At 32.4% G+C, this 14,783-nt stretch overlaps 1 protein-coding gene across 1 annotated transcript; it reads right to left on the reverse strand.

Annotated features, from left to right (window-relative positions):
- Positions 1–20: 20 nt before the first annotated feature.
- On the reverse strand, positions 21–11,876 carry LOC140050142 (uncharacterized). The gene is made up of 7 exons (XM_072095198.1): positions 11,584–11,876; positions 10,188–10,252; positions 5,173–5,414; positions 3,256–3,339; positions 2,657–2,755; positions 2,137–2,247; positions 21–1,993 (listed from the first exon to the last, which is right to left on the reverse strand). Exons 1-7 carry the CDS (start codon positions 11,599–11,601, stop codon positions 1,602–1,604), a joined length of 1,011 nt encoding a protein of 336 aa, XP_071951299.1. The 5' UTR covers positions 11,602–11,876; the 3' UTR covers positions 21–1,601.
- Between the last annotated feature and the right edge of the window lie 2,907 nt (positions 11,877–14,783).

The raw sequence follows: 14,783 nt of genomic DNA on the forward strand, positions 1-14,783 counted from the left end.
ACATGATATGTATATCTTATCTACTATACCTATATTTGTCCAGAATTTTATTTGTAAAATGTACGTAATCGTAGCATAAATGAAACAATATAAATAGATTTAAACAAAGGTATTAAATACAGTGTTTAACAGGGACACTGTGAAACATAGTTACAATGATTTCGTAGCATAGCTCACAACAGATAGTGTCCAATAAATTTATATCATGTGAAAAAAGCAAACCATAAAATGGGCGGAATTGTGAAAAGTTAATTAAGGAAGAACCGTTGAAGCAGATTGTTTCTTCATGTCAGTCACCGACACATTTCTTCTATCGTGAACTGCGAAATTTTTTTTTTTTTTTACAAATTCATATAAATACATATGAAAATACTTAACTACTATTTTTATTATTCGTTTATTAGAAAAATGTTAATATAGTGGTTTCCACTTTTGTTGATGATGAAAAGAAATTTTAAATCTTTAAACATCCCAATATACAGTTGACCAGCACACACAGTAGATCTCACTGTTAAAGGAGATACTGTAATAGGCAGCTATAGCCACCTCTATTCTGGGACACCCCCTACAGTATTAAAGGGACATCTCTAACTTTGTTAAAATCCCAATGTATACATTAAAATGTCACTAAAGTATAATTTAAAATTTTAATTTTATTTACAGCAAATTTCAAATGTGTGTTTAACAAAATGTTTGGAAATACCAACAAATCATTTCTTTTTTAAGATTCTGTGTAATGGTGAACAGATTTCTAAATTAGTTATTTAATTAAAACATGCAAGTGATGTTATAACATGATTATACATTAAATATTATAAATACTAATATAAATAGATTAAAAAAAACTAAACCAGCACGAATGTGCAATACTCGGGGTACAACAAAAGTAATGACGTCATAAGACGGGATGTAACGTCACATACACATCAATAACCTTGTTACTAAATACGGCTATATTCCGAAAAGTTACGTCACATAACCGGAAATGGCATAATTACGATAAATTATGAAATCTCAAAGTGATTTTTTGCTATTTCCGGGAGCAGAAGTGACGTCACAATATCATAAATAGGTTTTACTCTATATAGTCTTATTCTCAAAACCTTTGAACTGACACCAAACAAGGCTATATTACAACGAAAATCGTTTTGCACCAAGGTACCATCTTCGAGACGTCATATGGCTGCATCCGGTTTGAAATTAAAAAATCTGGCTCTATAGCTTTGAGGACATGTGCCTGTAGTATACCCATGCCAAATCCCAGCTCAATACTACAACGAATAAGGGAGGAGTAGTACTTGATTGGTACCATGTTTATGATGTCATAATTCTGCATCCAGTTGAAGTACGAAAATGTTCTCTCTATAGCTTTGTTCACCTATTACCCTAGTATATGCATACCATGTTTCAGAGCCGTCAGACGACGCGTAAAGAACTAGTAGGACTTGATAGTTGCCTCAATAGTGTCCAGATGGAAGAAGAGGAAAAGGAAAAAGAAAAGAGGAGAAGATAAGATAAGCGAGTCCTAGACTCGGGTGCCCCAAGTAACCCCGAGTAAAAACATGTCATCAGGGTTCATAGGTTCTACTGTACTACAAACATCATACTACAAAGTTGCCATTGCCCTGGGTACTCTGCATTACTGGTAACTGGCTTCTGTTATTTTCTTTATTGGGCCTACATACATTACAATTCAGTAATTCATCAAAAATTTGTTTTTCATTTTCATTCATTGTCCCTTGTGTCGTCAATGCCTTTGCGATGTGTGAAACCTTTATCTCATCTTCCAATGTTTTGCATATTTGAACTAAGTCGTCAAATGGCATGTTCCTTCCCTTGAAGGTAAGCATATAATGTTGCGGTAATTGCATTTGTTGAGCAATTTTTATAACAGTTTGCGGTGAACTGTTTAGAATACTACGTAGTTGTTGATACAATGAATCTGGTGTAGATTTTTCCATCAAATCATCAATCGAGCACATACAAGGATCTCCTTCAAAAGAAAATATAATTTAACATTACCAAATATGATGGGTGTACACATTATTGATACTGTTATACAAATTTTTAGCAATTTAAAGTTAGGTATACATGTGTTTTCTTTAATGAAATATATAGTTTTTAAATGATACCTACTTGTTATAGTACTTGTATCAGAGATTTCTGCAGAAGGGGAATTGGGCAGTAGCATTTCAGTTGTTCCATTCACATGTGGTAATTCATCTTTATTTCTATGGGAATTTGTACCTGTTAACCAGTGTGGAAAGTCAATAAGCAAATTAAAAAATGTGAGAGTTTGGGAACAGACTCCTGATGAGAATCAGGGTTCCTATGTCATTTTTTAACAGAATGAATTGAAACTCAGAAGATCAACCTATCAATCACAAACTCTTGTGTGATATGTGTATCTTTCATAATCCCCTCCCCCTCCTAAATTTGGAAAAATTCAATGCAAAATAGGGCATGAATTGAGTTTAGCACTTGAATTTTTAGGTCCTCACTCTCATTTCAAAATTCTGGATCCATCACTCTTTATCTTGTCAAATTACATCTGTAAAATTGTGTTCGCATAACGCATCCACACATACATCATCTTGCCTAGGCTCTTTTGTAAAATATGCAACGGAAAATAAGACAAATTTGCAAGGGAGCTTACCATTACGTTTGCCATTACCATTCCAACAATTTTTGCGACAACACCACCAACTAAGTGATACTGCCACTATCACAATTAAAACACTGAACACACTAATAACTATGAATGAAAGAAAAACATTTGAAATATAAATATAGCAATACAACCAGAGTGACATGACAACTACCACGCTTGAAGTTGTTGGTGTATTCAATCATCAGTATTTTACAGGCACTACTTATCTTTAAAACCATATTTTGTTTGCAGTAATACAGGTGATAAGGTCATTTATTTCTAAATACATTATCTTTTCTTCCCATAGAGCACTATTTTTCTCTTATAATGCATCTGCTGACCTAGTGTATCTATGCCGTTTGATTGGTTGATTTTTTTTCATGTGCCATGTATTATTTTAGTCCATTTTAATGATTAGGGGTACTATTGCACATTCATCTTTTTGTAAATATTCTCAGAGTGATGTGCTATGCACAAGGTTTGTGAGTGATTGATGGAAACCAACCCCTAGTGTTGAGAGCTACACTTTTCACTGGTACAATTGACCAGGCTGAGCCATAACAAATTTAACTCATAAACATTATTGTTTTAATACTTAGGCCTACCTATAGCACGTGAATTTGAAGTTGAACTTGTTGGTGCAACAGTTGTCACATCGGTCGTGGGTGCAACAGTTGTCAAAATTGAACCTGAATAAAATAATGGAAATTGAAGAAATGCAATTTGTAAGTTATGAGATATTTCATGTCTCAAGGTGGTTTGATGGCGTAATAGGGTACAACACTGCAGTGATAGCAAGGTCAAATTATACAGCAAAGAAAAACAGGCAATTAGACTTATGATTTACAATGTAAGTTTTGACAGGTTGAATGCTTCTTGCTGGAAACAGAATTACATCAGTGTTGTACACTAAAACGGTACACCAGACCATTATTATATTAATACAGTTCAGCGTTATAAGACGTGTTTCACACTAAAACACTGACTGTACAGTCACAACATTTGTTAGCATTGTATGCTAAAGCTCTGTCTACACTATCAAACTTTATGTGACAACAAAATGTGATGTTCCCATATATGGACATGATGATGTCATATCACTACCATATTTGGGCATATCACTACCATATTTGGGCACATCACACATTGTTTGTAAAAACTGAGCTTTAAACACTATAATAATATCCTGGATGTATATAGCGCCTAATGTTGTGAAAGCACTGAACATTATTACCCCAGTCATTTTTTGCATCAAACACGTATGGAAACCTACTCCCATAATGCAGCTAGTAATCAGCGCAAAGTTGTGCCTTGATCTAACCGGGTACGCATTTATACACTTGGGTGGAGAGAGGCAAACGTAAGTGAAGTATCTTGCCTAAGGATACAAGCAATGCGGCAGAGTTGGATTCGATCAACAAATACACTGCGCCACACACCCGTAAAGGTGTGTGGACCATAATTCCATAGCTGTGATATACTCCACACTGAATTTAAATTATGTTTTGATAAACAATAGGCCTTCCGTAAATTACAGGATGTGAAGTAAAACCACAACATAATCATAAACGCAATGAAATTGTTGGTTGATTTTGTAACATATTTACAGTGTACATTATTTCCAAATTATAAATTGTATTATAATAATATACATATATATATATATTGTTTTCCACTCTTATTCAGACTCCACCCTGGCTCCCTTTGTTATATTTCTTTTATTCCTGTCCACCCAGGCAGCACTTGCCAGCTTTATACTATGATGTTATCCAAATTCCTTCACTTGCACTGATGAAGGGCTAGTGTTGCCCGAAAGCTCTGCTAACTTTTCTGGCTGTTTACTTTATCGTTTTGATTTAGCTTTTTGCTTTTTATTTTTGTATCTGGATTTATATATACTGTATATATATTCAGAGAATTGTGTTGTTTCTGTGATGTTTGCATTCTATTCTGTGTTGTGCAATTTTCTGTGTATTTTACTGTTTTATTTATATTTTATATGTCAGATGATATGCCAGTTTTTCAGTTTTAATGGACAAATAAAGATACTATGAGTATGACTCTATGGATCTATTCTTTAAAGATATATTGTCCTCCTAAACGTTTTTGTTTTCAAATTTTTTCAAAAACTGGATGGAAAAAAAAATTATTTACCTGAAAAAATGTAATTTAAATGGTTTTTGGTTAAAATCAACTTTTTTCTTTTTATAAGTGAAATAATAATTTTTTGTGGTTTTTTTTACAGAAGTGAATAACTTTATTAAAACCGCAAAATGGTCTGATTTTAATAATCTTCATTTTTCATGTTTTTGGAGGACAATACATCAATCATTTCATTGTTATATTGGTGTTAAATTGCAGGCAACCAAAACCAGAATCTCAAAGAATCAGAAACTCTCCAATTTTTTTACGGGTTCTAGATTTTTTTTGCGATACGGGTTCTACATAGGTGCCTGCCTGCATATTTCAAAATCCTGGATCAGCCCAAAGTTGTCAGGTTTTTGGAGAGTAGATAAGCTTACTATAAGTAGGGATGCTTCCATTCTGAGTTGTTGAAGATGACAATGTTGTTAGTACAGGATCATCAGTGCACTGCATCTTAGGCATGGCTAAAAGGTTTAAATCCGTAGCAAAATCATGTCCACAATATCTAGGGCATTGTAGTTCCATACACTCTGTTTCGTAAGATCTTTTCACATCCTCTCCATTTGTTCTGCAATCTGCACATTCTAAACAATCGCCACTCCATTGATCCTTGTACATTCTAAAAATGTGATAATGGATAAATTTAAATTTAATTCCATTTAATTAATAGAGATATTAACAATAGGTCTGGTAGTAGACTTTGTCCATCATGTAATGTGCGATGTCGTTTTTGAAATTCTTTTGTGCCGAACTCTATTCCTATTTTTAATACTGGTTTCTCTAGAATGTAATTTGTAACAATACGTTTTTAATGTTACTGTTTAATACTTTTACATTTTTTGTCATTTTTGGTCCATTTATGTATCTCTCAACCGACATTTCTTTGTTTTTTACTTTTAATATAATTTCTTTAATTTTGAACAGAGATTTAAGGGAAGTAAGCGCACTTCAAATCTGACCAATCACGACGTAATGAATCATCAACTGTCGCTTGTGATTGGTCAACTCACTTACATTGTGCCTACATTGTTAAGTTTTGGAAACAAGTTTTAGTAAATGGTATGAGAAAAATCTTTAGAATGTCAAAAATGAGAACGGCCCGATTTGAACCCATGACTTTAGTATTGGTAAGAATGTTATCAGTGCATCTACCACAATCTATGGAACTGTTACTAAATTCACTATCTTATAAAGGGTAAAACAAAATTAATAAAACAGTTAAATAGATTCATTTTCACTATACAGGTGTTAATTCACCTGTTTTTTTTTTTTTTTTTCATATTTCATGGTACTAAAAACAGGACCGACGCAGCGGTAACACACACACATAGTGTTTAATGTTGGGTACAGTTTACTCTTTTTTTTACTCTTTACAAGGTGTCTGAATACAATACAATTATATAATACAGTAGATAGGATAGATCAAATAATTATATATATTCATACTAAACATGTATATATATTTATATAAGTAAAACTTTAAAAAGAGATATAGTGGCGCTGTGCAACACGGCGACACAGCTCGTCTCATTGTCTCACTATTGTCACTCATTTTTTGACGTTATTTTCGTATATTTGGACTGTTTTGTATTGTGGAAGAAGTCATTTGATTTATACATTATGTTGTATGTGAAAGTTTTGAAATTTCTGTATTTTTTGCTGATATTTTGGTTGTTCTTACTGTGTGGATTGAGTAAGCCGGGCGGTGGAATTGCGTACACGTCATCTGATTTGCATTCCATGGGCGAGAGGTCGACCTCACCGCTACCGGCACACGTTGAATTACCATCTGAGATACAACGTCGCAGGCTTCGGAAAAGGGGCAAGGCTGGTGGGGTCAGAAAGCGACTACAACGAAGGAAATGTAAGCCTTTTATACCATCTTTAATATTTGGAAATGTAAGATCTTTGAATAACAAAGTCGATTTACTCAGAGCAAACGTCGAACACTTCAGCGATTTTAGGAATGCCAGCTTACTTGCATTCACGGAAACCCACCTGAGCGATAAGCATAGCGATCAACATATTCAAGTAGTTGGCTTTAAATCTGTTCGTGGGGATCGTACAGCCGAAGCGAACAAAGATGGCGGTGGTGGTCTTTGCCTCTACATTAATGAGAAATACTGTCATCCAAATAACTCTACGCTTAAGCTTCATAAATGTTCGCCACACTCGGAAGTGCTGGTTGTTGGTATTCGCCCCTACTATCTTCCGAGAGAGTTCTCGCATGTTATCAATGTTATGGTATACATACCTAACAAAAAGCTTGAAAAGCCTGCTATAAATGAGATCGCAGAAATTATCGAAGGTATTGAGTGTAGTCACCCTGAGGCGCTTGTAATTATCAATGGCGATTTCAACAGATGCAAGCTCAAGAAAACAACGGCCACTTATTATCAGCATGTTACATGTAAAACGAGGGACAACGCGATTCTTGATTTATGCTACTCTAGTGTGAAGGATGCCTATATTTCGACCCCACTACCGAACTTGGGCAAATCTGATCATAATTTGATTTTACTCAGTCCTAAATATCGCCCGTTAAATAAGACATGCCAACCAAAAATTATTAATGTACGTAAATGGTCTCCTGAAGCCGAGGAAGCCCTGATAGCGGAATTTGAATCTACCGATTGGGATATTTTTACGGAGGATGAAGATTTGAATAGTATTACTTATGCAGTGAGCTCGTACATAAACTTTTGTATTGATAAATGCGTTCCAGTTAAAAAAGTGAAAATCTACCCTAACAACAAGCCATGGATCACGAAAGGCGTTAAATTACTGTTGTGTGAGAAACGTAAAGCCTTTAAGATGGGCGACTCTAATCGTATGAAAATATTGACTAGAGAGATTAAATCTGAAATAATGAAACAGAAGAACATTTATAGGAAAAAAGTTGAACATAACTTCAGGTCTAATAATATGAAACAAGTTTGGCAGGGTATGAAACTTATGAGTGGTTACACAAACGGTGGTAATACACCCACCTCGATTCCGAATGTTACTGTGCAATATGTTAATGAGTTAAATGAATTTTATAACCGTTTTAATGTTCATGATTTTAAAAAAGAAAGAGAGGCTCTATTTAGCTTGTGTCGGGTGACTGAAGATGATCCCAAATTTAGTATAAGCATTTCTGATGTACATAACGAATTTATGAAACTCAATTCATCGAAGGCTGCTGGGCCGGATAGAATCCCACCACGAGTACTTAAGGTCTGCTCTCCTCACCTTGATGGTATATTTACATTTATTTTCAATATGTGTCTTTCTTATCATGCGTTCCCGGATATTTGGAAACTTTCATGCATAATACCGGTACCTAAGAAACCTAAGATTAACTGCATGAATGATTTGAGACCCGTTGCACTCACGTCTGTCGCGATGAAAATATTGGAACGTATTATTTTAAAAATTATGCAACCTTATGCTGAAAAAGTGTTAGACCCGTTGCAATTTGCTTACCGATCACTCCGTAGTACCAGTGATGCGATTTATTTTAAATTACATAAATTGTATTCACATCTAGATAATGTAAAGAAAGGCCACTCGGCACGTATTATGTATTTTGATTTTCAATCTGCGTTTAATACCATACAACCCCATATCTTAGCAGACAAAATGTTGAATATGGAGTTTCCCCGTCCGATTGTTCGTTTAGTTTTAAATTTCATTTGTGATAGAAAACAATTTGTTAATATTAATGGTGTTAAGTCAGAAATCGTAACCTGACACCGGTGTTCCTCAGGGTACTGTCAACGCACCTAAATTATATTCCTTGTATACGGCGGATTACAGATCTTTAAATGATGAGCTTTGCCCCGTTGTTAAATTCGCTGATGACACTAGCACTATTGGTCTAATAGTTTCAAACAATGATGAAAATTATCGTAGCGAAATACAAAGATTTGTTAAATTTTGTGACGATAATTATCTCCAAATAAATGCATCAAAAACAAAGGAGATGATCATTGATTTTAGGACTAAACATAAATTTAATTTTCAACCAATCACTATCAAAGGTAAAGAAATTGAAATTGTTGACCAGTACAAGTATCTAGGAATTGTTTTCAATGATAAACTGAGTTGGGGAGACCATATAGACTTCATCAGCAAAAAATTAAGTCCCAGAATGTATTGTATGAGAACTTTATATAAATTTAACTCCTGTGATTTGATGTTACTTTCGTTCTATAGATCCGTTATATGTAGTGTTTGGACGTATTGCCTCTCCTGTTGGGCTGGTAATGTTACCGGAGGGAATAAAGGACGCCTTGAAACTTTCATCCGTCGGGCTGGTAAAATGATTGGTCTGGAACTGCCTTCCTTTACCGAAGTGCACCTAGAACACCTCCAGAAAGATTTCGAACGCATTGAGTCGGATGCCTCTCATCCTCTCCACAAAGTGATCATAGACCAACTTAATCCAAGTGGTAGATTGAGGCTCCTCAGTGTGAAAACAAATCGATTTGCTAAATCCTTTATTCCCTCCGGTATCATCCAGTACAACAGGAAGTCAAGAAGATAATTTTATATTGTAATTTTTTAGATGTTTTTATATGAATGGTTTTATGCTATATTTGTTTTTATAGTGTTTTCTTTGTTATTATGACGAGCAATGAATTTCCTTTTTGAGGATCAATAAAAGTTATCTTATCTTATCTTAAGGGAAAGGGAAGAAAAGAGAGAAAGAAAAGTGAAAGGAGAAGTAAGGGGGAAAAAAGAGAGGGAAAAAAAATAAATAAATAAAATAAAATAAAAAAATAAATAAATAAATTAAAAAAAATAATAATAATAATAATAATGATAATTAATAATAATAATTATAAATAAATAAGGGAGTCAGTTTCTCTCTGTAAACTAAATAGAACAATAATACACAACCAAATACAGTAGAGCTAGCAAAACAGAGTTGGAGGAGCAGAGTCTTCACATATGAAGTTGGCTCCTAATACGAAGAAGAAGAAGAAGAAGAAGAAAATAAATATCAAATTCTGCAATTAACAATTCATTGTTCTAAGTAATCTAAACATATCTTAATTCTATATGGTAAATAAAGATAATAAAGATATATAAAATTGTCCCCTAAACAATTTAGTGATTAACCTTCAATAAAAATACAAGATGGCTATTCAAATTGCATTAATCTTTATTTTTCATGTTTTTTGGGGGTTAATACATCTTTAATAAGTTTGTTTTCAGTTAAAAAAACACCCATATATACACAACTTACATAACACACACAATTATTTAGGTTAGGTTTTCATTGGCACTATTTTTTGTTTTTAGTATGTGATGTGTGCTTTGTAAAGTTTATTAAATAAAATAAATTCACTCGCATCGTAAACAATCACATTTGATCTGTATCTATAGACTACATGTGACTTACCCATAATCACATTCTGCCTTTGACTGCTCTATTATACTTAAAGCAATTCCAAAAATAATTTGATGCTAAAGAAAAGAACAACAAAAAAAACATTTAAAATATAATTTAAAATGTTACAAGGGCTATTAGTACATAGTAGGTTGAAATTTAACATCACAATAGACACGTTTCGCGCTCGCGACCAATCAGAAATAGTGGGTATAGATTTGTAAACAAACCGAACACCTCTCGCCTAGTGCGTGTTGAAGCATAGCGAAATGGCGACTGCCGAGTGCTTTTGTTGCAAGGTGCATCATAAATGTTGTATATGTTGGATAAATCGTGAATTTAACTACACAAAATCACTGAATAATATTCCTGTTTTTAATTTTCAAACACTTGCTGAGTGGTTTGGTTTGGTTTCGGCTCCGAAGGATAGTGGCGCAAAATCTTGGAAATTCTTCAAGGAAAGGTACGTCCACGATGTGCTTGTGTCTCTCCGCCCGCCCGGTGGCGTTGCCTGATGCGGTACTTCGTCTACTAGGCCTAGGAGGCTTGGGTGTCTGTTTAAGTGCCGAAGAACATCACATAATACATGGAAGATGCAATTAATATATTTACGCAACATTTGTAAATAAAATCAACAGTTAACATGTATTAAATGCACCGTAATATATATGTGTCAAACCAAAAATGACAATACATAAATAAAGTCGATGATTCCGAACCAAATGCCCAAATAATTCTACAGTGAATATAAAACATAAGTTTAGAAAATAAATAACATCCTTACCATGCCATTCCATCAAAAGGCTAGTTTTGACGATTGCTTTTTAAGATGATCATCTCTCAGTTCTCCCATGCTTTAACATATACCTCTCGCTGTGTTTGTTTACCATTGTATACCCACTAAAAGGTCAAACTGACGGTGACCTCGCGAGCACGAAACGTGTCTATTGTGTATTTGTATTAGATTTTTTTAGATTTTTAGAGGTTATGTTACATTTTTTAATTTAGGCCTATGGCTATATTTTTATTCTATTTTTATTTTTAACATGGTTTTAAATTCAATTCATCAAGGTTTTTAGTTTTTGTAAACTAATTTTCAGTAACTATCCTTTCCATCATATTGGGATTACAATTCACAGTAGGCCTACATCTATTGGTATTTAATTACAGTATTAACTATTTTACCAAACACAGATATTATTGTAGTGTAGGCTAATACTGTATATACTAATCTATGTAATTAGGCCTAATCTTCTATAAAATATATAAACATTTTTTAGAATATCTAAACTGTATACATTCTTCTTCACCCCATGATTTAACGATTTTAATATTTCACTTTTTATATAAAATTTAAACAGAAATAAAATCCTATATAATAACAAGCCAGTGCCAGTTTAAAACATACCTTCACATTCAACAACATTATTTTCACCGCGCCCTCGGAGTACCTGATGAAGAAGATTTCGTATTGTAGCCTAGCTAGACCGTCTCCTTTTTCGTGAAATATCTCCAGATCTTTTGTACGCAAATGCTTATAAATAATATTTTAGATTGTCAAAAACTCCCAGGTCAAGAGTATCTTATCCAGAAGGTCTATGTCTAGTGTATTTGACACAAGAAAGACTGTGTATTATTCACAAATACTTTCGATTTCCATACGATCACGCCATTGTCATCACAGAGTCATATAAATATGGAGCTATATTGTGTAGTCGTTTTTTGATAACTGAGAACTATCAGTGTGTATCATCCTCGTACATAACTGTTTCTTAGTTGTAATAAAGATCACATTATTATAACATCTAGCATGTTATTATAATATATAAATTTATAGGTACCAATACTAATATTTTTATTTTCAAAAAAATTTGATTAGTATTTTAATAACACTAAAACAACATTCTTAATATAACAAATGATATGTAGTACTACTAAATCAATGTCTAATGCATAAAGGACTATTATATGTACAGTATTATGATCAGTGTAGTTACAATTTGATAACTGAGCACGCATCTTTTAATATCTACCTCATCAATAATTAGCATTGATATCATATATCAGATTGTTGGATATGATCAGTGTAGTCATAATTTGATAACTGAGCACGCATCTTTTAATATCTACCTCATCAATAATTATTTTTAATAATCTATATCACATTGTTCGATATAATCAGTGTAGTCAAAATTTGATAACTGAGCACGCATCTTTTAATATCTACCTCATCAATAATTATTATTAATAATCTATATCACATTGTTCGATATGATCAGTGTAGTCAGAATTTGATAACTGAGCACGCGTCTTTTAATATCTACGTCATCAATAATTATTATTAATAATCTATATCACATTGTTCGATATGATCAGTGTGGTCAGAATTTGATAACTGAGCACGCATCTTTTAATATCTATTTCATCAATAATTATTATTAATACCCTACATCACATTGCTGGATATGATCAGTGTAGTCAGAATTTGATAACTGAGCACGCATCTATTAATATCTACCTCACCGATAATTATTATTAATATCATAAATCATACTGTTAGATGGGATCAGTGTAGTCATAATTTGATAACTGAGCACGCATCTTTTAATATCTACCTCATCAATAATTATTATTAATAATCTATAGCACATTGTTTGATATGATCAGTGTAGTCATAATTTGATAACTGAGCACGCATCTTTAAATATTTACATCATCAATAATTATTAATAATAATCTATATAACATTTTTGGATATGATCAGTGTAGTCATAATTTGATAACTGAGCACGCATCTTTAAATATCCACCTAATCAATAATTATTATTAATATCATATATCACATTGTTCAATATGATCAGTGTAGTCAGAATTTGATAACTGAGCACGCATCTTTTAATATCTACCTCATCAATAATTATTATTAATATCATATATCACATTGTTGGATATGATCAGTGTAGTCATAATTTGATAACTGAGCACGCATCTTTAAATGTTTACCTCATCAATAATTATTATTAATAATCTATAGCACATTGTTTGATATGATCAGTGTAGTCATAATTTGATAACTGAGCACTCATCTTTTAATATCTACCTCATCAATAATCAATGTTAATAATCTAAATCACATTGTTTGATATGATCAGTGTAGTCATAATTTGATTACTGAGCACGCATCTTTTAATATCTACCTCATCAATAATTATTATTAATATCTTATATCACATTGTTGGATATGATCAGTGTAGTCATAATTTGATAACTGAGCACGCATCTTTAAATATCTACATCATCAATAATTATTAATAATAATCTATATCACATTTTGGGATATGATCAGTGTAGTCATAATTTGATAACTGAGCACGCATCTTTTAATATCTACCTCATCAATAATTATTATTAATATCTTATATCACATTGTTGGATATGATCAGTGTAGTCAGAATTTGATAACTGAGCACGCATCTTTAAATATCTTACCTCATCAATAATTATTATTAATAATCTATATCACATTGTTGGATATAATCAGTGTAGTCATAATTTGATAACTGAGCACGCATCTTTTAATATCTACCTCATCAATAATTATTATTAATAATCTATAGCACATTGTTTGATATGATCAGTGTAGTCATAATTTGATAACTGAGCACGTATCTTTAAATATCTACATCATCAATAATTATTAATAATAATCTATATCACATTTTTGGATATGATCAGTGTAGTCATAATTTGATAACTGAGCACGCATCTTTAAATATCCACCTAATCAATAATTATTAATAATATCATATATCACATTGTTCGATATGATCAGTGTAGTCAGAATTTGATAACTGAGCACGCATCTTTTAATATCTACCTCATCAATAATTATTATTAATATCTTATATCACATTGTTGGATATGATCAGTGTAGTCATAATTTGATAACTGAGCACGCATCTTTAAATGTTTACCTCATCAATAATTATTATTAATAATCTATAGCACATTGTTTGATATGATCAGTGTAGTCATAATTTGATAACTGAGCACGCATCTTTTAATATCTACCTCATCAATAATTAATGTTAATAATCTAAATCACATTGTGGGATATGATCAGTGTAGTCATAATTTGATAACTGAGCACGCATCTTTAAATATCTACCTCATCAATAATTATTATTATTAATCTATATCACATTGTTGGATATAATCAGTGTAGTCATAATTTGATTACTGAGCACGCATCTTTTAATATCTACCTCATCAATAATTATTATTAATATCTTATATCACATTGTTTGATATGATCAGTGTAGTCATAATTTGATAACTGAGCACGCATCTTTAAATATCTACATCATCAATAATTATTAATAATAATCTATATCACATTGTGGGATATGATCAGTGTAGTCATAATTTGATAACTGAGCACGCATCTTTTAATATCTACCTCATCAATAATTATTATTAATATCTTATATCACATTGTTGGATATGATCAGTGTAGTCAGAATTTGATAACTGAGCACGCATCTTTAAATATCTACAGCATCAATAATTATTATTAATAATCTATATCACATTGTTGGATATAATCAG

The sequence above is a fragment of the Antedon mediterranea genome, chromosome 5 (assembly GCF_964355755.1).
Source record: "Antedon mediterranea chromosome 5, ecAntMedi1.1, whole genome shotgun sequence".
Classification (NCBI taxonomy): domain Eukaryota; kingdom Metazoa; phylum Echinodermata; class Crinoidea; order Comatulida; family Antedonidae; genus Antedon; species Antedon mediterranea.